Source organism: Diabrotica virgifera, chromosome 2, assembly GCF_917563875.1.
Source record: "Diabrotica virgifera virgifera chromosome 2, PGI_DIABVI_V3a".
Lineage (NCBI taxonomy): Eukaryota > Metazoa > Arthropoda > Insecta > Coleoptera > Chrysomelidae > Diabrotica > Diabrotica virgifera.
In genome coordinates, this window is record NC_065444.1 from 237552254 (window position 1) to 237580184 (window position 27931).

The following is a 27931-nucleotide window of genomic DNA, read 5'->3' on the forward strand; positions in this document are numbered from 1 at the left end:
TTACAAATTAAATATACGAACCACCTCCTACATTTATTTTATTGTAGAACGTTTTATTTAAATTCCAAATATATTGACTCATGAGGAAAAAAACAGATGTAGGATAAAATAGTTAAAGTATCCAAAAATCGAGATTTCCCAACAACAAATAAGTGACTGTTCAATATATATTTAGAATTCCATAGAAAATATCTATGTCTACACACTCACATTAGTCCCAAGAGTTTGAGACTATTAGTCCCAAGAGTCTGACACTCTTAAGACCATTTTTTTTGTTCTTAAGTGCTTAACTCTGAAGGACAAAATAATGCCGCCAACCGGAACGAGGATAATCATGTCTTTTTTGCGAATATGTAACTTTCAAAAATTGAATGAGCAGATAAAAGCGATTTGGGGAGTTTAAAAAATATCACAAATATCACTGTAGAATATGTACAACAACACCTACAGATTTTGCACCTACAGCCTTAACAGATCATTTTCAGTGAGTTTTATTCCGCGCATATGGCCACATAGAAGAGGTTTAAAGACATGTGTTTTATTTAAACATTACTGATATAATGTCCACAAATAAGAAATTAACTTAAAAGGAACATCTTGATCCATCGCTAGAAAAGGGTAACTATAAATATGTGTGGCCATTAAGAGAAGCGACAGCCAACTTAGTTAGGATAGATTAGGTAGGTTTAATTCGAGGAGTGATCACTTAACCACTCTTTTAGAAAGCTAATCGAGGAGCTAAAAGCAGATATTGTGATAGGACAGCCTATAAATGCAACAGCTAGGAGATATAGCTTTGACAATAAGTTCAAGATTAATATACCAGACAGGGAAGACTGGAAGGAAGGTGAGACCATACAAGCTGCTGCTAACTGGGACACTGACAAATTAAGGGGTACATTTCCCGGTAAGCCTATCTAAAGATGTCACAGTTTTCCAGGCGGAAATAAGGGCAATCCATCACTCCGTGGAAGAAATAGAAGGGCAGGAAAGAACGTTCCGTTCAATTGCCATCTTAATAGTTAGTCAGGCAGCGCTTAAGCCACTTAATCCCTTAGAGGTGAATTCTAAGCTAGGTATGAAATTATGTGGGTCCCCTTAATAAACTAGGAGACCGTAACAAGGTTACGGTAGCCGGAGTACAGGAGCACGAGGCTCATAAGGGCAATGAAAAGTCAGATGAAATGGCTAAATACCGTTCTGCGGCGCTGCAAAGGCAGTAATAAGAAAGGTTACAAAAAAGTAGGTAGCCCATAAATCTCTAAAATGGTGGAGAGATTCACCAGGACAAAGACAGGCGAAACAGTTCATTACAGAACATTCGCCAAAATTTACGGCAGACTTAATAAGCAAAGACAGGAAAATAGTCAAAGCCATAGTAGATCTGCTAACAGGGCACTTGACACGCTGCATAGGCACTTGAAGCTGATCTGGTTGTCAGATGATGACCTGTGCAGATTGTGTCACCTGAAAGAAGAAACAGCAGGGCACATTCTACGTCAGTGTGATAGTCTGGCCAATGCGACAATGTGCGGTTTTTTTGCATTAGGAGAAGAAAATTTCCGTTCAAAGAGCTACATGAAAAGTTGTCTCAAAGCTACATATTAGACCTTTTAAAAAGAGTCAGGCTAGAAAATGCAATCTAGGATTAGAGGACCACAATAGATCTGAAAATGTCGCAGTGAAATAGGCCAAAAATATACCTCTTTGAATCTGTCTATACTTTCACTAGATCTCAGAGGTCTATTGTGGAGGTTAAAGTTGTCCCTTCAGGCCAGCCTTTTTAACAAAGTCTACTATGACCTTAGGTGACACTTCTACGAAATTCTAGGGCTTTAGTTGATAATGCTCAAATCTATTTAGCCTTATCCTATCTAACCTTGACGAGTTTCACAAAACGTGTCCCTCCATCTAATAATCTCGTTAGCCTCCATCTTGTCGCCGAATCTGTAATTCGTACTATGTGTAAGGTCGATTTTGTGCCCCTTAAGGTGTCCTGTTAGAAGATCCTACGACAATTCTCATTGGGATTCGCCTTCCAAAGGAAGTTTGGTCGAGTTGCAGACAGGGCCGCGTTTAGGTCAATTGACGCCCTAGGCAATTCTCTAGTAGCCGCCCTTCAAGCATGTACCATTTTTGCCAAAATAAAATTGCAAGCAGATTTTTTTATTTAAATAAGAATACATAAAAATTGGCATTCGAGTTCGATCACATCAGATTTCTTTCTTGATTTTTCTTTAGAAAAATCATCTATAATGTCGTCATAATTTATCGCCTTTGTTACGTCACTTTCTATGGACAAAATCGAAAAATTGTTAAAACGTTCTTGCGTCATACTTGATCGGATTTTTTTTTTCTCTGATTCTGGCTTTGGTTTAGAACTAGAACCTTTAGCCACGTAATTGTATAACTTATCACTAAGTCAGTGGAGTAATGTGTAGTGTGTGTGTTGAGTAAGTGTCTTGTTACTTTGCAAAGTCGACGTCATTGTCTTTGCAAAGAGACGCTAATTGTATCCGAACGTCTGCGGTCCCTCCGGTGAGTACCGATCCCACAAGGACAGAAACTATTTTCCATTTATTAATTTATAATAATGATCGGAAATTATTTACATGACTATTTTAAATTCTTGACATTTTCGAAAATAACCTTTCAGCGGACACGTTGGTTGGCAACTGGGAGGCACAAATAAATGCGCAAAGTAATATCAAAATTAGGGAAAATATCATTCAATCCGCTCTTCTTTAAATATTTAGATATGTCAATTATTGGTGATTGGTGATTTTATTGTGGTATCCAAATGAACCTTTAAGTGAATGCATTCTTGTATGAATGATGTAGGTATCTATTGGTGCAGTCAGTAAGGGTATTTGGCTCCGACTTCCATCCTACTGCATCAATTTACTTGATATTTTCACTGTAAGTAGGGAATAGCTCAAGAAACAAAGTCTACGCTATATCCTATGACGCTTTTAACTTAGGGGTGGTTCCCACCCGTTGTCGGAGGTGGAAATTTTTTTTTATCAAACTAATACCGGAAGTGGCATGAGAACCTAATTCTAAGCAATAACTGCCATTAAAAATTTGCCATTTTCATTGAAAAATTACACTTTTCGGAGACTGCTTTTTTGGGAATACCATAAAAATTGTGCATCTAATGAATAAAACTATATAATAAAACATTTTTGTAGTTTATGAAAAATCAGAGAAATTCATTTTTTCATAAATCTTCTAGTTTTAATAAAAAAAAGAGATGATGGTAGGTGAAAAAAGATTTTTTTTGGTGCATGCTCAAATCGGTGTATTCAACTTAAAATAACAGAGAAATTGTCGATTTTATAGGGGTATAATGCTACGAATCCCTTTTGTAGTGCTTGAAAAGACCTTTAAAACGAGAACTGTTAAATAAATGTCGGTTACATTCAAACTAAGCGAGATATGGTGCAAAAAAACTAATGACTAATGTATTTTAAGGAAAAACGAGAAGTATATTTAACCCCTCATCCATCAGAATTTAAATGCATCGTTTTTCTTCGAGAATACCTTCTACTATAGTGTTATTGCTATATTCAAAAAGTTGGACGGGTTTAAAATGAATGGTTTTGAAAAGATAAGATCAAATTATAGAGCGCATTTTTAAATTTTCTTAAAAATCTTCTTTTTCTCCATGTAATTCGAAAGTGATAAGAGATACGTAAAAAAATACCTTTCAAAAATGTAGGTTTTCTTTTAGATAACAATTTTATTTTTCTTTCATTACTGTATCTCATTATCATTTTCGAGTTACATGGAGAAAAATGAAGATTTAAAAAAAAATAAAAAATGCTGTCTATAATTTGATCCTATTTTTTTTTTCAGAATCCATACATTTTAAACCCGTCCAACTTGTTGAACATAGAAATAACACTATAGTAAAAGGTATTGTAGAAGCAAAACGATGCATTTAAATCTGGTGGATGAGGGGATAAAATATACATACTTCGCATTTTATCTTAAAATAAATTAGTCATCCTTTATTGTTGCACCATATCTCCTATTAGTTTGAATGTAATCGAAATTTAACAGTGCGGTCGTTTTTTCAGGCAGTAATTACAAAAGATATTAATAGTATTATACCCTTAGAATCGACCATTTCTCTGTTATTAAGTTGAACACACCCATTTGAGCAGGCACAAAAAAAATTCATTTCACCTACCATATCTCTTTTTATGTTATCACTAGAAGACTTATGAAGGAACGAATCTCTTTGATTTTTCATAAGCTACAAAAATGTTTTATATAGTTTTTTTTGTTAGATGCATAATTTTTAAAGTATTCGTAAAAAAACCGTCCGAAAAGGCGACATTTTTCAATGAAAATGGCAAATTTTCAACCACAAATAACCCAAAAGGATTCAGTTTAAAAAAAAATATAGATCAGTGCGCCCGCTGCCTTTGCTGTGCTGCCGACGACGGCCCAATAATCCCTAAATTTACGACTTCTGTCCTTTTTGAATGAATAGTGTTAAGAAAATGCAATTTGTTTTCTAGAAATGAATGCCCACTTATATTCCATTGATGGATGTACGATGTACTTAAATGTTATTCGATTTTAATTTTTATATACAAATATTTGTTGTACAGTATTTTTGCCGCCCTCTCATAATTCGCCGCCCTAGGCAACTGCCTATATTGCCTAATGGATAAAGCAGCCCTGGTTGCAGAACTTGAATGCTAACTGCCAGCTCCCAGGAAAGCTTTGAAACTTCGAGATGCATCACTTTGCCTTTTCTATCTGATAACAAAATACACTGCCCAAGACCAATCTACCTAGCACGAGGTATGGGAGACATTAATTCAATTGAGAGATCACGTGTTGAAGTCCAGCGTGCAAAAGTTAACTACGACAAAATTGAAAGGCCGCCAATTAGATTGGAGGATTGTGCGAAATCTGGTAGAGAGATCTTTAAAGACACCGACGTCGAGGTATTAGTCTCGTGCAATCTGCATGGTTACGGATGCGAAGCGAAAAGTTTCGATGAGGAACCATCCCTTAAGGAGGGGGCAATCCGACTTTCCGTCGCCGCGCCGTCCGTAACTATACTTGTGGAAGGTCCTGTTTTTTACATCTTTACACTTTATTTTAATACGAATTTCTCCCTTAATAAAAAGTGGGTGACCGTTCATGCTTTGTTAGTCTCATTGTACTAGAAACACACTTAGTTTTACGCTCGTATCTTTTGTTAAAGAAAATAAGCTAGTCTATTTTACGAAAATTATGAATCTTGTATAATTATTTGGAAAGTCGCCAATCTACGTCTCACCTAAGTCTGCCAGTTTCCTCTGTTTATGTTTTTACCAAGAAATATTTATACAACATGTCACAAAGGATTTTATCCTCAACGTACGAATAAATTTTTAGTAAAAATGCAGCGGGTGCTAAGTGCGGAAATTGGGAAAAGCACTATGGAGTCCAGCGAATATATCACGAAAAGGTTATGCTGTAGCATCATCCTTACAGTAACATTTTTTGGATTGATCGGAGGTAAGCATAATACTAAAATTCATATTAATAAACACCGTCCGACCTTCAAATTTTAAAAATAGCTGTGATGTTTTTGAAAATAGTAGAAAGGCTAATAAAATTTATATTTAGAGGTAATCATATCATTTTAGATAATTCAGAATTCAGTGTATTTTGTGAAATTCTCCTGCTCATTTCTATAAATCACGTGTAATAATTTTTGTGGTATGTATAGTAAAAGATTTTATTACGAAAGTTGAAAGTCTTTTGCTATGTGACTAATATTTTACGAATCTGTGTGTGTATGAATTAAGTTTTTTTTATTTTTCCTTCTAGGATTAAACTATTCGCCAAAATTCTCGGATATACGTGCAAGTGTTTAAATAAATTAAACTTTTGACATAAATGAGAAATATTCTTTATTTTTAAGTAAAGACTATAGCAGGATAATATGGTAACGTTTGCTATCGGCTGGATTTTTATTTAGGATTCGGCACTCGAAAGTACACCTTTTAAAACCCCCTTAATGTAATTTTCAGCTCAATTGGTGACCCTAGCGGTCCGCTATAGCAAAAAATTTGTTTTTTTTTTTCGAAAAAAAGAGAAAAAATTCTAAGCGATCCTTTGCTTTAAAGAAAATTGGAAAAAATCGTGACATATTCGCATGCATACAAAACACTCAGATTTTTTTTCAGAATTTTTTAATCAAAATTGAGTTCAGGAAAAATATTTGAATTTAAAATAATTTAAGTTATGTAGGTAATTTTTGTTAAACTTCTAAATATTTTTTTTTCTTTTTTTTTCGTTTCTTTGAATGATACGGTTATATTTGCCATTTTTTCTTCAGAACATCCTCAAAATTCGAAAAATTCCATCTTCTGCGTTTTCTCCATTTTGATAAATTGGTTAAGTATTTCTAATACCGGGATCAGGTTTGCCATTTTCAGACCAGAACATGCTCAAAATACGACAAATCCTCTTTTTTGATATTTTCCCCATGTTATTGGCAGATACCCCCCATTTAATCTAAATAAAGAACGATTTTTTTATTTATTTTTCCATTTTATTAGTAGCAGTGTCATATTGGCCATTTTCAGACCGAAACATACCTACTCTAAATTTGAAACAAGTGCTTTTTTGGGTGATTTTTTTTTCATATTTTAAGCACTCATTTAAGAGTAAACAGTAGCGATCAACAGGTAGCGATCAACAGGTAGCAACAAAATAAAACTTCGGGAGATAGTATCATAAACTTTGGCAACAGTGGTAATCTTTGACATTATCTAAGATTCATATTTTGACAATATCATAGTCGCGCTAAATGGAAGTAATAGAAAACGATTTTATTATTAATAAATAGATATTTATAAAAATAAACCAAAATGGGTAAAAATTTTATGTTAAGATAGGTATTTAGAAAGGTATTTGCATGAAATATCTAGTAATAAAACAATAATAAATAATTATTTTTTGTTGTGAAGCGAAACAAATTTCGATTTTCGCATAATTTTGGCAAGGTTTTTAATGGACTTGATCTTGGAAGGTTTCACTTTATTTTTCGTTTGATTTAGTTTTTCCATTTTGTTAAACTATTGATAATATTTTTAGAATAAAAAATCCTCCTAAAACTTTATATACTCGCATTAGAATTCGAAATATTTTTACGTAAAATATACTTACCTACCTACATATAACTAAAACTCACAATTAACAACAATCTATTCTTTCAAAGAGGCCAACAACTTATACAACAACAAATATATATATATATATATATATATATATATATATATATATATATATATATATATATATATATATATATATATATATATAGTGATTTTTTGAATAACGGCAATTCGGTCAGATGAAATAAAACTCTATTTGTTCTAGGTCTCAATATTTCGTCACTATTTGGTGACTTCTTCAGGAGAAAACTGTAAATTTATTAAGATTAGATATGGACAAAAGACAAAACATTTCATTACTTACAACTATAACGCCCGGTTTCATAATCAACTTAAAGTGAACATTAACTAAAGTCCACTTTAACGTTGACATTTACCCATATGAATTGCATTGACAAGGGTACCAACCTAAAACTTAATGTCCACTTTAACTGATTATGAAACCGGGCGTAAGAGTGATAATTTAAATTCGTTTAACATATTATATTGAACATTGACTTGAGAAATGACTGATGTTATTTTGACATATATTTGGGAGTTATGGTAACTGCAATATATTTTATGTTAATAGAATGGTGTCTAATATTGAAAAAATTTTTTAGTGAATACGTCAAAGTAAACAAGAGAAAGTATTTGCGAAATTTTAAGGTGGAAAGGTAATAGTAGACAAATGAAAAAGGACTTAAAGTATTTTAAATTGACTATAAAATGTAATCGATGGTACGTAATGAGTTAGTGTAAGACTGGTATTCAGAACTTGAATAAAAATAAGATAGATTCATTGTTAGTAGATTAATTGAGTAATTTGTTTGTATTTTTTAAATTTTGGGAAAGAATGTTATGAATTACTTAGAATATTACAGTAGATATTACTCAAATGGTTAGTGTCAGTCTTATAATTAATTGATTCTGGAGTTTTGTTAATATGTACCATCTCAAGGAAGAGTCGTTTTTTATAGTTGTCAACTTGTTCCAAAATTTTTACATTATTAAAATCAAATTTATGTCCTGTGTTTAAGTGGTGATCTACTAAGGCACAACAGTTTTTTCTTATGTTGCAGTCACTTTTATGTTGAGTGACGCGTTACTTAAGCCACTGTTTACTTTGACCAATATAACAACCTTGACATTCAATGCAGTTTATTTTGTAAATTATGTTGCTCTTTAATGTATTTGGAGTATTAGCTTTAGTTTTTGAGAACAACATAGAATTTAGAAGTGGATTGTACTTAATTAATTTGATGTTGGGAAAAATTTTGAAAAGTGGGACAATTTGGTCTGTTAAATTTTGGACATAAGGTATTTTTTTGTAAATAACTGGCTGTGGATTATTAATCAAAGGTCTATTAGATGAGTTGGTGTTATAAATAAGTTTTTTTAAAATGTGTTTTGGGTAGCCATTGTTCAAAAACATTTCAAAAAGTTTTTTAAATTAATTATAAGACTGACACTAACCATTTGAGTAATATCTACTGTAATATTCTAAGTAATTCATAACATTCTTTCCCAAAATTTAAAAAATACAAACAAATTACTCAATTAATCTACTAACAATGAATCTATCTTATTTTTATTAAAGTTCTGAATACCAGTCTTACACTAACTCATTACGTACCATCGATTACATTTTATAGTCAATTTAAAATACTTTAAGTCCTTTTTCATTTGTCTACTATTACCTTTCCACCTTAAAATTTCGCAAATACTTTCTCTTGTTTACTTTGACGTATTCACTAAAAATTTTTTCAATATTAGACACCATTCTATTAACATAAAATATATTGCAGTTACCATAACTCCCAAATATATGTCAAAATAACATCAGTCATTTCTCAAGTCAATGTTCAATATAATATGTTAAACGAATTTAAATTATCACTCTTTTAAGTTGTAAGTAATGAAATGTTTTGTCTTTTGTCCATATCTAATCTTAATAAATTTACAGTTTTCTCCTGAAGAAGTCACCAAATAGTGACGAAATATTGAGACCTAGAACAAATAGAGTTTTATTTCATCTGACCGAATTGCCGTTATTCAAAAAATCACTATTTAACACAGTACGGTCGAAAATATTTGTACAAATATATATATATATATATATATATATATATATATATATATATATATATATATATATATTAATGTCAGTGAAATGGTGGATGTGTGAATTATTCGTAAGGGGATTTTTCGACATTCTCTATTTCATTTGTTTGATATATATATATATATATATATATATATATATATATATATATATATATATATTGTTATATTTCTATTTGATATGAAAATTAAAATTTGATAATTATAAACAGAATTCAATTTAATATAAAATATTTTCAATTTTCTCAAACACGGGCATATAAATTTAGAACAACCTGTATACAACAAATTGTTATATTTAATTTTAAGAAGTGATTAAATAAGACTCAAGTGAAATCGTTAATAGGTCATTATCGTTTGTTCGCGGAAGGATCGGTCATTAGCCGATGCTAAATAAGACTAAGTGGAAATAGAGAATAGGTCATTAAAATTTGTATATAGTAGAAAGTAATTTTAGAATGGGAATTAACTATTTTCTTTGAAATCCATTAAGCATATTTAGAAAGTTTAAAAATTGGTTTTGAGGAATACTGCGAATGAGAATTGGTGGTGGAAGTTTGATTTGTGAATCTGGAAGGGATATTTAGAAAGTAGGGGAATGAATGACAAATAGAGATCAGAATGTTTTGAGCGGTCGAGAAGTGAAGTCGAGTAGTAGACGGTAGTGTACGGAGAGTGAGAAAGCCGGTGTAGTTCCGTGAGTGTGGAGTATCTATCGTGGAACGAGAAGTAGGCCAGGTCGAGAGTAAAAGAACCTCCTTGAGCCCAGAGTGTCCCGGTAGCTGATAGCAGTTTCGAAAAAGGTAGAACACAGCATCACGACAAAAGCAGAAACGAGAGCTATTCGAGCTAGTTTTTCAAAGGAGAACATCACTGGAAGCCAGGACGAGGTTTGATCGCAGCCAAGGATAGCAGGAAAGGGTTTTGTGTGAGGACATTTTCAGTTCACCAGGAAAAGGTCAGTCTCATTTGTTTGGACATGAATGTATGGGTTTTTCGTATTAAATTCCACATAAAAAATTGAATAACATAATCAATAATATCAGAAAAGCTTCATCAAACTTAAATAGAGTTGTTCCTAATAACTCCTAATAGTTAAATGTTAATAAAAACTTTCAATTGAAGACCAAAAGGAAATAAGATTCCCATTTGTAAATGTTATGTTTAAGAATAATAAGAAATATCAAATATTAAGCATTGATTGCCTTATAAATAAAATAAAAAATATTTTGATTATAATTGTAACCCATATGTGTATTTTTTTTACTCTTTTCTTTTCTATCCCGATTAGGAACCATTAAGAAATATTTAGAAGCCACGGAAGTAAGTAATTAATTTATAATTCGCCCTGAGATTGAAAACATATTGATATGTGATCTGGTTAATTAATTGGATTAGTATTAATACATTGATTAAATTAAGTAACATATAAGAATATTATCTCATATCAATAATAGAGATCACATCAATATATATATATATATATATATATATATATATATATATATATATATATATATATATATAATAAATTAACTATCAATAAACACTACTTTCCTATGAAACAACAAAAACGAATTCTTAAATTAACGCACTACTGCACTAAACAGATATCGATAAAGATGACAGAACAGATTAGAGAAAATCCAGAAAATCTGACGCAGGTTTGTCAAAATGACAGTGATAATTTCTCTATGTTGCCTAATTAGTTATTTAGTTAAAATATGTTCAATTTCTTGTTAGAAATGAAAAATTTTAGTAGTTCCAAGATTACACAAAATCTAGGCTTGGGATAAAAAAGTTTATTTTATTTTCTTCTTAATGGCGGTACAGGCTCCTTTTTTCAACATTTTATTTAGTTATAGAGTAATTTCCACGTACTAACATATTTCTGAAATAGGGCTCTGTACCGCCATTCTTTATTATATTACGAATATGTGTGCCAAATATCTCGACAAAATATTCAAAATTAGAGCCGCAATCTTGGAACGCGTTTGTTGCTACCTGTTGATCGCTACTGTAGCCTCTTAAATGTGTCAAATAACGAATGATTTTTTTCTAAATCGGTATACAGAGAACACGTAAAGGTTGGAATAAATTAATTTTCTCGAAAATGGACGATTTTGGAAAAAAATCCTGAAACAGGTCAATTTATATTTTTGTATTACAACTTTTTAAATAGCAGTGTCATTTTGGCCATTTTCAGACCGAAACATACTCTAAATTCGAAACAAGTGCTTTTTTGGGTGATTTTTTTTCATATTTTAAGTACTCATTTAAATGTGTCAAATAACGAATCGTGATTTTTTTCTAAATCGGTATACAGAGAGTACGTAAAGGTTGGAATAAATTAATTTTCTCGAAAATGGACGATTTTGGAAAAAAATCCTGAAACAGGTCAATTTATATTTTTGAATTACAACTTTTTAAATAGCAGTGTCATTTTGGCCATTTTCAGACCGAAACATACTCTAAATTCGAAACAAGTGCTTTTTTGGGTGATTTTTTTTCATATTTTAAGTACTCATTTAAATGTGTCAAATAACGAATCGTGATTTTTTTCTAAATCGGTATACAGAGAGTACGTAAAGGTTGGAATAAATTAATTTTCTCGAAAATGGACGATTTTGGAAAAAAGTCCCGAAACGTCGCCAGTATGACATATATGCCAAAAAGTGGTAATTTTAGAAATAAAAATTGACCTGTTTCGGGATTTATTTCTGAAATTGGCCATTCATGAAAAAATGAATTTATTCCAAACTTTACGTGCTCACTGTATAATGATGTTGACATGGAACCTGAGTTATATAGCTCTTAAATTAACCAATATAAATATACAGGGTGTTTCATTAATAATTGTCCATATAGTAACTGGAGAAACCTTATCACAAAATACGATGATTTAACCTAAAACTCTTAAATAAAATGTGGTTCCTTACTGAGTTACAGGGTGTTTTATCTAAAAATTTAAAAACTATTTTTGCTCAGCATTTTAAAACCTTTCGACGCATCCTTTTTATACTTGGCAGAAAGTATAGGTACTGTACAAACTACTAAATTATGTTAAACAAACGTTTCTGGCTATTACCAGAGGCGTACCACGGGGCAAAGTGAATGATTGACCCTTTCCAAATTCTACGCCACTGGCGGAATTGATATTTTAGTTCAATTATTGGATTCTCCAATACTTTCTATGAAAATAATATACTCTTCATTCGTAACGATAAAGTCATTAGTTTTCGAGATCTTTGAAGTTAAAAATGAAACGACACGGTTATTTTAATTAATGTATTGTGTCGCTTCATTTTTAATTTCAAATATCTCGAAAACTAATCATTTTATCGTTCCGAATGAAGAGTATATTATTTAGATAAAAAGTACTGGAAAATCAAAAAATTACACTAAAATAGCAATTTCAGTCAGTGGCGTAGAATTTGGGAAGGGTCAACCAGCCACTATCCCCTCTCGTACGCCTCTGGTAGTAGCTAGAAACGTTTATTTATCTTAATTTAGTAGGGTGTACAGTACCTACACTTTCTGCCAAGTATGATAAGGATAGGCCAAATAGTTTTAAAGTACTGGGTACAAATAATTCTTAAATTTTAATCATATGAATCATATCATAAAATAATCAAAAATAACTGTGCCGTTTCATATTTAACTTTAAATATCTCGAAAACTAATAACTTTATCGTTACCAACGAAGAGTATATTATTTACGTAGAAAGTATTGGAGAATCTAAAAGGGCACTAAAATAGTAATTCCTCCAGTGGCGTAGAATTTGAGAAGGGTCAACCATTCACTATCCCCTGTCATACGCCTCTGGTAGTAGCTAGAAACGTTTGTTTATCATAATTTAGTAGGGTATATAGTAGTCGCACATTTTGCCAAGTATGAAAAGGATACGTCGAATAGTTTTAAATTGCTGGGCAAAAACAATTTTTAAATTTTTAGATAAAACACCTTGTAACTCAGCAAGGGACCACATTTTATTTAAGTGTTTTATATATGGACAATTATTAATGAAACACCCTGTATTGATGTAATATTCTTCTGACAGTTTTATCACTAATCACAACTTTAAAAATCTGTCTATTGTGCGAAAACATAATAGGTACCGTGCGGTAAGAAGTATTCAATATAGAGCAATAATTATTACTTACAATTGTCCAGTCCAGTTGTTTAGGACTGTTCATAAACACAAAACAAAAAAATGCAGCAGCGTTATGAAATATGTTACTACATACTAACACTGTTTTTAATCTGCTTACAAACAAAAAATCAATACTGTAAAAAAAAACCAATAAATTTCTTAGTAGCTTGATTCATGGAAATGTTTATTGATCAATACAAATTTGCTTGTTTTCACTAAAATTTAATGTTGCTATTGTTTAAACTACTTTATTTAATGGGTTATAAGTCAAACAATCATAGTACTGAGTAAACTTATATATTTTTATAAAACTTACTAAACATCTTACATACAATAAATCATACAAGTGACAACCATGTTGACTGGCTTGAAGTTAGCCATGACATGTCTAGCACGCAGCCCCTTGCTACGCTGTTACACAGCTATATATATTAAACACCTTCCCCCTAAGATCGATATCTATAAGGGGTCTTTATATTACGACCAACTCTCGTCTTATAACTGTTAGAAGTCTCAATATTTGGGTTGACTTTATGACTCAATGTAGGTACTGATTTTACATTTGGGCTTGGGCAACTAATGGTTTTATTAACACTATCATTTACGTTAATGTGAGTGGTATCTTTATGAACACTTTGTGACTGAATATCAGGGTACAACTCGGGTTCTAAAATGAGTTCTTTTTCAAGTGTTGTGGTGTATGAATGTTTCATTTGGTGTGAATTCCGTCTAATAATTTTATTGTTATCTTCTTTTTTCACCCAATATGATCTAGGTTCATTGGCCTTTTCTAACACAATTGCTTTACGCCAATAATTATCTTTTGAACTTCTTATTACTACCCTATCTCCCTTTCTAAACTCTACTGGTTTTCTTCGTGCTGTCTTATCATAACGTACTTGTAACTTCTCTTTTTCTTTGCATAAATTCTTATATACTTGTTTCTGGATTGTAGGTTCTAATTTATTAGCTGTAGTTGGTAATTGTCCTCTCAGGATCCTGCTCTGTAAAATTTGAGCTGGAGATGCATCAAGATTTATTATGCAGGTATTATTATATTCCATCACCAAATCTCTAAAATCAACATTTTCCTCATTACTCTTTCTTAAAATTTGTTTGCTTATATTGACTGCTTTTTCTGCAAGTCCATTACTCTGGTGGTAATGTGGAGTGCATGTCATAATTGTAATGTCTTTTTCTCTATAATAATTTTTACATTTTACCGAAGTAAATGGTAGATTATCTGCAATTAAAATTTCTGGATATCCAAATCTACTAAAAGTATCTTGAAATGAGTTGATTACTGAACTGGAGGTTTTATCTTTTAATATTGAAATGTCCAACCAATGCGAAAAATAGTCTACAATTACTAAATATGCTTTTGAACCATACTCTAAAATGTCTGTACCAACTTTATTGAATCTTAGTCTGGGAATGTCATGAGGCATCATTGGTTCTTTATAATTATTTGGTCTGTATTTCTCACATATCCTGCATTTTTTTATATAGTTTGTCACATCATCATTAAGTCCTGGCCAATAATATATACTCCTGGCTTTGTTTATAGTTTTACTGACTCCTATATGGCCTTTGTGAAGCAATTTTATCATGTCAAGCCTAAGTTTTTTCGGAATAATTATTTTGTCATCAATAAATGCGATGCCAGCTTCAAAATACAGTGAATCTCTTATACCATAGTACTTTTTACACACTTGAGGAACATTTTTTTCTTTTGGCCACCCATTATAATAAAAATCAAAAATTACTGCTAATGCCTCATCCTGGCTAGTAGCTAGTCTTAACTCAGATTGCTTTTCCTGGCTCATAGGTAAATGTTTACTCACTGAGTGGACCATTTCAAACATTTCTGGGTCATGTGTCTCTATATTTAAACTGGACCTAGATAGCATATCAGCAAAATGTATGTCTTTCCCAGGAACAAAATATACATTTAATCTGTACTTGAGAAGTTTAAGCCTTAAACGTTGGAGTCTAACTGATCCAATTTTGGAAATTGGCTTCTTCATAATGGAGATTATAGGTTTGTGATCTGATTGAACGTCAACATCAAAATTATAAATAAAATTGTGAAATTTTTGAGTAGCATAATAAATTGCCAATAGTTCCTTCTCAGTCTGACTATAATTTATTTCACTATCATTCATATTTCGTGATGCACAAGCTACTAATTTTAGAATAGAATCATATTTCTGGAACATACAAACACCTAAACCATTTTTAGATGCATCACATTGTAAAATAATTTTTTGATTAGGATCATAAGGGACTAACGCTGGTGATTTACAAATTATGTTCTTTAAATTATCAAAACATTTTTGATGTGACGGGAGCCACACCCATTCTACATTATTTTTAAGTAATTGACAAAGAGGTTGAATATGTTCAGCCATGTTCGGAATGTACCGTCTAACGTAATTAAATGCGCCCAAAATTCTTTGTAATTCTACTTTACTATTTGGTTTTTCAAGTTTACAAAGTGATTCCACTCTGTCAGGATCTATTTGCATCCCTTTATGTGAAAAAACTTGACCCATAAATCTGACCTCTTCTTGACAATATTGAAATTTGTCCCCATTAAACTTTGCTCCTACTTCTTTAGCCCTTTCTAACACTTTTTTAACAGTTGTATCATGTTCTTCTTTTGTTGTTCCCATAACAATCATATCATCATGACAAATCAATAAATTCTCTATACCTTTAAATTTATCTTCTACTACTTCTTGAAACAGATCTTGGGAATTTGATAATCCATATGGCAATACTTTATATCTGAAAATTCCATAAGAAGTTGCAAAACAGCATTTCCATGATGATGTCTCGTCAAGTTCTAAATGATGATACCCTTCAGAGAGATCAAATACAGAAAATATCTTTTTACCTATCATTTGTGCACAAACATCTTCCAATTTATGTACTACTCTTGGTTTGCGGACTATTTGTTTGTTTAGATCTAATGGGTCTAAGCATAAACGTAACTTACCATTTTGCTTTTCCACAATAACAATGCGGTTTATGCTTGCCCTGGGGTCAATTTCATTAACTTTGACAATTGCCCCTCTTTTTGTCAACCTATCTAATTCATTTTTTAAATTATCTCTAATTGCGACAGGTACATTTACAGGTGGGTAACTTACTGGCTCAAAATTGTCTACTGTAGTGATCCTATGTTTACCACAAAATTTACCATGACCTCTAAAAACTTCAGGGTTAAGGTTTATAAATTTATCCCTTTCTGCTAATTCTAAAGTACCACAACTCTCAATATTGTTGATTCGTTTAACTAACCCCAAATCAATACATAATTTACCACTTAAAAGAACTCGAGTTGCCCCATTAATAATTGTAAAATCCTCGTAAACATACTTATTTTTATGTTTACAAAATAAATTTACGACACCCATTGTTTTAGCCTGAGTACCCTCAAACCCTTTCAGTACATAATGATTATCCCTAATTTTAAATTGTTTATCAATTTTCTTAAAAATTTTTAATGGAATTATACTTACATCTGCACCTGTGTCAAGTTTTACTTTAATTCTCTTGTTTTCAATTTCTATAATTTCATCCCAAATATTTTGACTACTTACATTTTGGTATACTTTACTGACATTTCCTACAAAACTATCAGCTGATCCATCACTGCTATCTTCATTTATGACATCAATATTCTTCACTCTACACGACTTTGCAAAATGGTTTAAAAGCCCACATTTCTTACATTTCTTTCCATACGCTGGACATTCTCTGGCCCCATGAGTTGATTGACATCTTTTACACTTGAATTTTTCATTGGTATTCGCTTTACTTCTAGAGTTATTATAATTTCTATGGCCCTGGTACCTATCTTTACGAACTTCTCCTATGTCTACATCTTTTCTTTCGGTATGAAATTTCAAATTTTGGTTCTTACTTTGTTCACTAGTTCTACAAAATTCGATGGCTTTTTGTAGGGTAAGTTTGTCCACTCTCAATAGAGCTTCTCTAGTAACTGGATCTCTGATGCCCATTAATATTTTGTCTCTCAGAGCTTTATCTTCGGCTGTTTGTTCTGGATCAATTTCATTATAATTACATGTTCGAATCAAATGTCTACAACTAGTAAGAAACTGCTCAAACGACTCTCCTTCTTTCTGGACCCTCATGATAAAATTGTATCTTTCAAATGATTCATTCATCCTTGGATTAACATACTTATCGATTAGTGATATCATCAAGTCATACTTGTTATTTTCGGCTTCTGGGATCTCGAATGTGGACATAATTTTGGCAGACTCAGCCCCAATTATATTTCTTAAAATTGACATTTTCATTTTATCTGCTGACTGGTCTTGTCCCGTTGCTAGTAAATAATCTTCGAAACTAGTCTTCCAGAACTTCCATTCGCTTGCAGCATTTTGATCCTGCAGGTCAAAATCTGGTGGTAATTTTACATTTATTCCCATCACTGCCATTGTAGGTTATGTATGGTACCTCGTGTACAAGTTGCTATAAATTTAGCTTTTCGACTGTAAACTGTAACCCAACTAGCTGTTTGACTGCGCCATGTTTAAACTACTTTATTTAATGGGTTATAAGTCAAACAATCATAGTACTGAGTAAACTTATATATTTTTATAAAACTTACTAAACATCTTACATACAATAAATCATACAAGTGACAACCATGTTGACTGCATGTTGACTGGCTTGAAGTTAGCCATGTCATGTCTAGCACGCAGCCCCTTGCTACGCTGTTACACAGCTATATATATTAAACAGCTATAAACTCATCGTAATTTTCACCAATTCAGCAGGTCGTTACTTTCAAATCAGTTGTAATGAAACTTCAGTGAAAAAAAAAAAACATCTTAGTGTTTAATTCTGCCTTTATTTTAAAAGTTTTTTCATTAAAAATTTCTTCTTCCTCTTGGTAAGCAATTCTGCTTGTTGATTGGCAGATTGATATCTCTAAGGAAGCGTGTCACTCCATCTTTTGCACGATCGTCTGATACTACTTTTGCCGATGGGTGATTTATCTCTCGCTACTCTGACCACTTGGGTCTCCCCCTTTGTGCTTGTGCTTTCATTCTTTTTTCTATTTAGTATCCATTCGTTTGTACCTACACTGTACGTTACAAAATTTTAATGTCTTCACCCCTCTTTCTTGTAATTATTCTCGGTACTATAATCTCTGCCATTTAGTGTTATGGCTGTGTCGAGTCTTGTTTCTGATGTATAATGTCATTATTGCTCTTACACTGGCTTTATAAATTCTTGACTTTATCTCAGTGTTAATATGTATGTTTTGTCATATAAAAATATATGGCAATTAAGGCATCCTGCCAGTCTGTTTGCTTTTTGTACTTGATCTCTGACTTCTTTGTCTAGGTCTCCATGGTTGGATAGTGCAATTCCAATGTATTTTAGTTCCATTACTATTATTGGTACATTCCATGTCAAATCACTCAGGCAAAAACCTTTGGATCTCCGATTTTTCTGAAACTTGGTGTATAGCTTCTGCGGGACGTAAAAATAAGATATTTAAGGTTAAAATGTCTTCTTTTTTTTTTCTCAAAATGTTATTTTATGCGATTTTACAGTGATTTTGTGTTTATTTAAACAAATTTGCATTTTCTATCGTAAAGTATCAATAGAAAAAATAATATTTTAATAGAAGGGATTCAAAAATGTTATTATATGGCATGATAACAAGTTATTTTGATTCAAAACAAGTTTTTGATAAAATTTTATAGTGTAGAAAACGTTAGAAAACCGTTTTTTACATTTTCCTCCATTCCCAAAATACATCATAATCGATTTGACAAAATACATCATAATACATCATAATTTGATCCATCAAAATACATCATAATCGATTTGACTGAAAATTTGCCCACATATAGCCAAAATATAGTTCTTTAAGTGATTAGAAGGATTTGAATTATATTACAATACCAAAAAAGTTACATGCAATAATATCAGACTCAAAAGTAGATATATTAATCCAGTCGGTATAGCATTTGACCTTGCATGCCGAGCTGCTCAAAATTTTATTTTTCTAATCTTTAGGGAGTCAATAGTAGCCTAAATTTAAAATCGCGAATGCATTCCTCCGTTACGTTAGCCGCCATCTTGATTTTAAAGGAGAACCGTTTTTGGTCAATATCTCCGCCACTTTTAACTTTTCGACAAAAATGGTAGGAACTGAAATTGTTCCAAATAAATCGTATTTACAATTTCTTTTTAACAATTTTTGTCGTGAGATCGATATTTTCTGAGTTAATTGTACTTACAGTAGACCCCTATATTTTTGACTATGATAATATCACATCTCATATCACACATGTCACATCATATTTACATATTGCATGTAACTTTTTTGGTATTGTAATATAATTCAAATCCTTCTAACCACTTAAAGTCCTATGTTTTAGCTATCTGTAGGCAAATTTTCAGCCAAATTGATTATGATGTATTTTGGGAATGGAGGAAAATGTAAAAAACGGTATTTTAACGTTTTCTACACTATAAAATTTGATCAAAACTTGTTTTGAATCAAAATAACTTGTTAAAATGCCATATAATGACATTTTTGAGTCCCTTCTATTAAACTATTATGTTTTCCATTGATACTTTAAGATAGAAAATGCAAATTTGTTTAAATAAACACCAAATCACTGTAAAATCGCTTAAAATAACATTTTTAGAAAAAAAAAAGAATAAGAAGAAGAAGAAGATAATTCGACCTTAAATGTTTTATTTCTACATCCCGCAGATGCTATATACCAATTTTCAGACAAATCCGAGATCCAAAAGTTTTTTTGGTCCAAAACTGAGTGATTTGAAATGGAATCACCCTATTACAGTTTCCTAAGTTGAGATTGCCTTATTAAATTATTTTGCTCTTATGTTAAATTTGTAAACTAGTCTTTGTGCACCATATTCATCTTGAGCTATCAATATTGCGTCGTCTGCATAATAGTGTATTTTTGCTTCTTTGTTTCCCATTCTGTCTCCTTTTTCTTTATTGGTACTTTTGAAGATGTCATCCATGATTTTAAAAGCATAGCGTCGCTTAAGACGCAAAAGCTCGCAACCCACAAATGGGTTTTTGTGCAGGAGAGTAATAAAACATGCTCTGCATGCGAAAATCGCCAAACCTAAATATAATTATTGATTCAGTATCAAGGTAATACTAATACCTTGATATTAAATCAACAATATTGTCCATTTAGGTCTGACGGCTTTCGCATGTAGAGCATGTTTTGTTACTCTTCTGCACAAAAATCCATTTGTGGGTTGCGAGCTTTTGCATCTTAAGCGACGATGGGGCATAATGAGTCCCCTGTCTTATTTTGCTGACTTAGATTTTGTTGTTTTGGTAGATCTTTTCAATAGTTTTTAGGATATTTAAAGGAACTTCTCTATTATAGAGACGATGGGATTACATATTTTAGTCTGTATGTGTCAAATGCTGTCGTAAAGTTTATCAGACACAGAAATTCTGGTGTATTATACTCTACTGTAACTCCCTCCCCCCAAATTGTTATATGAAAACAATTCTTATTATTCGACAGAGTGTAATGGGATTTATCTCATTACACTCTTTTATGCTCCTTCTCAAATATGCGCGGAACATTAATAAAAAAATTAAAATATTTCAAAATTTCGAAAAACATCGATTTTTTTCTACTTTCATTGCTTATAACTTTAAAACGATTCATTTTGGAACAAAGTCGTAGTAAAATAAAATAAAGACAATTCAATTTTGTATGATATACGACTGGTTAAAAATGTCTTAAATTATTACCCCTTCTGCAAAATAGCAATAAAGACAAAATAAGGGGGCAAAATAAGCCTGTTTTTCTTCAGTGTTTTTCAACCACTTTGGTTGCATTTAGAACCTTCGTGATTCGCTTAGAAAATCCTTACAACATACTTAAATTGTCCACCAAATTTCATTAAAATCGACCTGATAGATTTTGCATAATAATTTTGCAATCTATTTTTTTTAAAAGTTCAAATTTTTTAAAAACTTTTTAAACAAAAAGTAGACTATTTAGAAGTTTTGCTATTTTTTTTTACATATAAAGAGGCACTCTACCTATCCAATCCACTTTACATAATTAAAGTCGGATTATCTAAGCGGCCTCAGCACTGTTTTAAAGTTATAAACAATTCTTTGGCTTATAAACAAGTACATACAGTGAGGACGCTTGAGTCGGAATAAATTCATTTTCTCGAGAATGGGCAACTCTGGAGATAAATCCTGAAACAGGTCGATTTTTATTTTTTTAAATTATAAATTTTTTGTCATATATATCAAACTACTGACGTCATCCATCTGGGTGTGATGACGTAATCGATGATTATTTTAAATGAGAATAGGGGTCGTGTGATAGCTCATTCGAAAGGATATTCAATTCTCTATTTCCTAATATAAACATTAACATAATTATTTATACAGGGTGCACAAATACTTTTTTGAATTAAATTAATTGAGACAAAAAGACGGTTGTATGTAATTTATTTAATTCGAAATACGTTTTACTGTTGTCCTGAAAGAGGAAAAAAATGTTTTATTTGATAAATAACTATTGTTTTTCACTTAAATAAATACTAGTTGCCACCCACCAGCCTCTTAGCAGTTTTAACACTTAATTTAAGCGAAAAGCAATGTTTATTTTTCAAATTAACATTTTTTCTGTTTTCTGACTGCAGTAAAATGTATTTTACATTAAATAAATTACCTACATTCTTCTTTTTGTCTCAATTAATTTAATTCAAAATTTTTTTTTGGGCGCCCTGTATGAATAATTATGTTAATGTTTATATTTGTGAATACAAAATTGAATAGCATTTCGAATGAGCTATCACACGGCCCCTATTCTTATTAAAAAAAATCATCGATTACGTCATCACGCCCAGATGGATGACGCCACTAGTATGATATGTATACTAAAAAATTAGAATTTAAAAATAAAAATCGACCTGTATCTGGATTTATCTCCAGAGACGCCCATTCTCGAGAAAATGAATTTATACCAACTCGTCGTCACTGTATTTGTTTATAAGTCAAAAAATTGTTTATAAATTTTAAACAGGGCTAAGGCCGCTTAAAAACTCAGATTTTAATTCTGTAAAGTGTATTAGATAGGTAGAGAGCCTCTTTATATGTGAAAAAATTAGCAAACCTTTAACTGGTCTACTTTTTGTTCAGAAAGTTTTTAAAAAAATTGAACTTTTTTAAAAAAATTTAGGTTGCAAGATTATTATGCAACATCTATCAGGTCGATTTTAATGAAATTTGGTGGATGATTTAAGTATGTTCTAAGAATTTTCTAAGCGAATTACGAAGGTTCTAAATGCAACCAAAGTAGTTGAAAAGCACTGAAGAAAAACAGGCTTATTTTGCCGTCTTATTTTGTATTCAGGCCCGGCCCCAGGGGTGGGCGAACTGGGCGGCTGCCCAGGGCGGCAAATTTAGGGGCGGTAAATTTTAGAGTACAGCCAATTTTTGAAATTGAAGAAATATAAATTCGTTCTTAATATTATCAACGGAACAGAAAAAGAAAGAGCGGAAAAAATGCAACTGTAAAAACGAGAATTAAATACCTAAGCGAAACAATAACAATTACAAGCTTCAAATTGACAACACCGCCTTCTTCTTCCTCGCTTAAGAATAGTGGGATCAGAATAGTGAGGGGTGATTCTGATAATAAATTTCGTAACAATGGTAATTTTTTAAAGCTTGTTGATCTCTTTGGAAAATTTGATTCTGTCTTACAAGAGCACATTAGCAGAACAACGAATGGTAGTAACAAGCAGCATCACTACTTGGGAAAACGTATTCAAAACGAAATTATTCAGCTCCTCCATGACCAAATCGAAAATAAAATTTTAAACTTTTTGTTTGACGTAGGGGGTCTGACGTAGATGGGTTTAAGTGCAGTTTTGAGAGTTCTTAGATAATCAGCTTAAAAGTTGTTGAGTTTTATAAATTCTAAAATACTAAGAAAATGTACTTGAATCGGTACATGGTATTAATAAATGTTACTGTTAAAACGGTTCAAGTGCTGACTTTAACTATTAGGTAAGTACTAATCATTTTCATTCCAGCTTGTATTACAGCAGTTATCCACAGTGTAGTTACAACTGGCACGTTGCATAATATTTTTGCATAATTAGTCTTCGAAATTCGGTACAAATATAATATTTATTTACTTGAAATTAATCCTGCAATTTTTTGTTTTTTTGGCACAGGCTTTTGCCATTCAGCCAGTCACAACTTTTTAAATTCTTCCTAAAGCAAAAGTAATCCTGCATTAACATGAGGTTTTTACAGAATACTAAAAATAGTTTTGTGGTAAAATGATTCAAGCGTGCTTAAACCCGTTTACTACTACTTGTTTTTACAGAATACTATAAAAATAATTTTGTTGTAAAATGGTTCCAGCGCACTTAAACCCGTTTACTACCAATGCAAGATGCAATTGTTTTCATTAAAATAAATGTAATGGCGATAACTGACGATGTAGGGCGAAATATGCTTGAATCCTTTTACCACCAAGTTATAAATCCATTTTTGTGCACTTAAACCCTTTTACTTCTAACCACCTCAATTATTTTAGATTGTACACCTTATATTTCTGGGGTGGAACAGATGACTATTGTTGCACGTTTTGTCGATTTAGGTACCTGTTCACAAAGTGTTAAAAGTGCAGAACATTTCCTTGGATTTGTGCCTGTACTGGAATCCACTGGCTTGGGACTTAACAGAAGTTATTTTGCAAAAACTGAATGAACTGGGAATACCTTTGGAAGATTTGAGAGGACAAGAGTATGATAATGGGGCAAACATGAAAGGGAAGAACTTGGGAGCTCAAAACAGAATTTTGAAAATGAATCCTAGAGCATTTTTGTTCCATGTTCTAGCCATTCACTTAACTTAGTCGTGAACGATGCTGCTAAAGCCTCACACTGTGCAGTTTCTTTCTTTTCCTTAGTGACAAAAATTTACAACTTTTTCTCAGCATCTATTCATCGTTGGGCTATACTAAAAAATCATATTTCTAGCCTAACATTGTAATCTTTGTCCGAAACTAGATGGGAAAGTAGAATTGATGCAATTACTCCCATGAGATACCAAATTGAAGAAATCTACGATGCTCTTATAGAAATCACTGTCAATAAAATCAACGATAAAATGATTGCTCATGAGGCAAGCTGTTTGGCAAATCAAATCCGTGATTTGACTTTTCTTTGCTCGGTGGTAATATGGCATGACATTTTACTTCACATCAACGTAGTTAGCAAATCACTGGTATGGGATATGTATTGATATGGAAGTACATCAAGCTTTCAGTATCAAGTCTCTCGGAAGTGATTTAAAATTCCAGGGCTATTTGACAGACGCAAGTTAAAAATTGAGAACCCAAAAATCGGAGGCACAGTAATAGCAAAAAAGAGAAAAGTGAAAAGACAATTCGACGCATTCAGCGAAGACTGTACTAACTCATTTTTTTAAGTTTTCGAATAAAGCAAGTTAAAGTTTTGATTAACGCATAAAATCAGGGGTTCCTATTTACTAAATTGTTTTTATATTTATCCATTGTGTTAACCGTATTGTTCCACTTGTGCTTTTGAACATGTCAATTTTTTTTCTTTATATGGTTTTTGAATGAGTTAGTACAGTATTCGCTGGAAAAAATCGGGAAAATCCTGGATAGTACATCCTGGATAGTACATCCTGGATACTTATGTATACTTATAAAATGCACCTTCTATTCACATGTATTATTTTTATCTAATAGAAATTTATACGCTGTACAACTTTTAAAACGTAAACAATGTTGTTCATGTAGGCGTATTTTACTTAACCTAAAAATGCAAAAACTATACTAACTCACGAGACAATGACGATTCCGTTCGGAATGCCGAGGAAGACTATACTAACTTTGATTGAGATAGCTTATTACCTATCTCAGATAGGAGATAGGATAGTTTTCGTGGGATAATGTAAAGATATACAAGTTAGTACAATATCGAAGTGCAAAATTGGTTGCCTAAACGTAAACAGATTAATATAGAACTTTGTTCGGTGAAAGACATCACGGTTATCTAATTTGTCAGGGGTGTAACTCAAAAACGCCAAAAATTGAGTTAGTACAGTCTTCGTTGGATGCGTCGAATTTGGCTATGAGGCTGAAGATGAAAGTATGGACCTAGATCTAGAGACACGATATAAAGTTGACTTTTATTTAAAAATTATACACACAACCGTTAATGCATTATGTGATAGATTTCAGCAAATTAAGAGCCATGGTGAAATTTTTGAGTTTTTCGGTCTACTAAGGGGGCGGCGGTCGCCGACCTTGACCAGGGCGGCAAAATTCCTAGGGCCGGGCCTGTTGTATTTATTGCTATTTTGCAGAAAGAGTAATAATTTAAGACATTTTTAACTAGTATATCATACAAAATTCAATTATCTTTATTTTATTTCCAATGACTTTGCTCCAAAATGAATCGTTTTTAAAGTTATAAGTAAAGAAAGTAGAAAAAAATCGATGTTTTTAGAAATTTTTAAATTTTTTATTTTTTATTAATGTTCCGGGCATATTTGAGAAGGAGCATAAGTTAATTATTATTATTGAAGTTGTCACCTAACTTTATCTGCAAAAATCCGAATGCCACCTCGCACATCCAAAAATATACGTTTTTTTACAGATAAATTACCGCTCTGGTCTATAAGTTAACTAAGGTATTCGTTAGATATTTATTTATAAAACAATAAACATCAGGCATATTTGTTATAATTGCAAAGTGGAACACCTTAGTTAAACTGCACGTTTTGCTTACATCAACAAGGTTGATTATTTTTGAACACGTTGAGATTTAGATCAGATTTGAGTCACTAGTGGATCAGTCGAGTTAGTTAGTTAGGTTTGGGGGTTTGTTGCCGTTAGAGCACAATAATGTAATCGTAATAACCTATCTACTGAATACATTTATATGGTATTAGTTTACCAAAATAAAGTAGTTATGAATACATAGTGCGTTCCAGTTAATCAACCCCATCACCAGGGTAGTTCAATCCCTCTTACCACCATAGGAGAACTTTTTAATTGTTAAAAACTTCATCTAAAGTTGTTTTCAACATAATAGTTACGTTAAAAAATCGAGCAGTCAAATTAAACGAATGTGGTAAATATTTTTTAAAATTAATTTTAAAGTCAAAAGGCAGATATCGAGCACTGAATTTAATTAAATCTTGCCCAAGTATACTTTCGCTCACAAGAGCATCCTCAGGGGCATTTCGTCAATAAAAAGAAGGTATCCTCGAATATCATTTAATTATTATAGATCATTTTGGTGGCAAACTTAAATTAACAACTAACTACACACTGAACAAGGGACAAACATATAAATTAAATTGCCAGTAGGTTCTACATTTTAAATATGGAGGCAGAACGAAGAATGAAGCAATGAAGTATTACTTTTTCTTGACGTAAAAATAGAAAGAAAAAGTAATACTTCATTGCTTCATTCTTCGTTCTGCCTCCATATTTAAAATGTAGAACCTACTGGCAATTTAATTTATATGTTTGTCCCTTGTTCAGTGTGTAGTTAGTTGTTAATTTAAGTTTGCCACCAAAATGATCTATAATAATTAAATGACATTCGAGGATACCTTCTTTTTATTGACGAAATGCCCCTGAGGATGCTCTTGTGAGCGAAAGTATACTTGGGCAAGATTTAATTAAATTCAGTGCTCGATATCTGCCTTTTGACTTTAAAATTCATTTATTCGAGCATTCAACCATTTCCTAATTTTTTAAAATGTTTGTTTTTTTTCAGGATTCTTCTTAGGAAAGTTTGTGTCGGAAAAGGCAACTTCACATTACGAAACAGATTTCTTGGATTTAACTGGAAGGGTCGAGACACTTAACACAAACTTTCAAAACACATTCCATTATAATAACGGCACAAAAGCCAATTTAGATGATATACAATTCCTTAAATGTAATTTTTCTGCTATAGGATATAATGAGACAGGACGGCTCACAACATCTAATTATCTCAGTATGTTAAATAGCTGTTTTGGTATAGGATAAGTTTTTATGTTTGTTAATTTTCTAAATAAAGTAATTTTATAAATTAACAACTACTTCTTATCTACCATTGTACTTATTAGACCAGGTCATTTAGGAAACTTGCAACCTTTTGCATTGTGTTCGGAACAACAACGTTAGGAAAAAGTCTACAATAGAAAATGGGTGGAAATGCATCATTGCATTTTAAAGTGCATAAACTGCATCCAATAGTGCATAGGCAAACTTGTCAAAATCAGTACATTAAGGGCACATTTTGTTACTCGGGGATTTTTGGTAACTGAATATAAATACAATACTGAATAGAGCAAACAGAGCCGCAGGTTGCCTGAATGACACAATATGGAGAAATAAAAATATCGGAAAATAAATG

The 27931-nt window shown here is 31.8% G+C and overlaps 1 protein-coding gene across 1 annotated transcript; it reads left to right on the forward strand.

The window, feature by feature from the left end:
- Nucleotides 1-5009: 5009 nt before the first annotated feature.
- LOC114333855 (uncharacterized) lies at nucleotides 5010-27611 on the forward strand. The gene is made up of 2 exons (XM_028283849.2): nucleotides 5010-5523; nucleotides 27305-27611. Exons 1-2 carry the CDS (start codon nucleotides 5328-5330, stop codon nucleotides 27559-27561), a joined length of 453 nt encoding a protein of 150 aa, XP_028139650.1. The 5' UTR covers nucleotides 5010-5327; the 3' UTR covers nucleotides 27562-27611.
- Nucleotides 27612-27931: the final 320 nt, after the last annotated feature.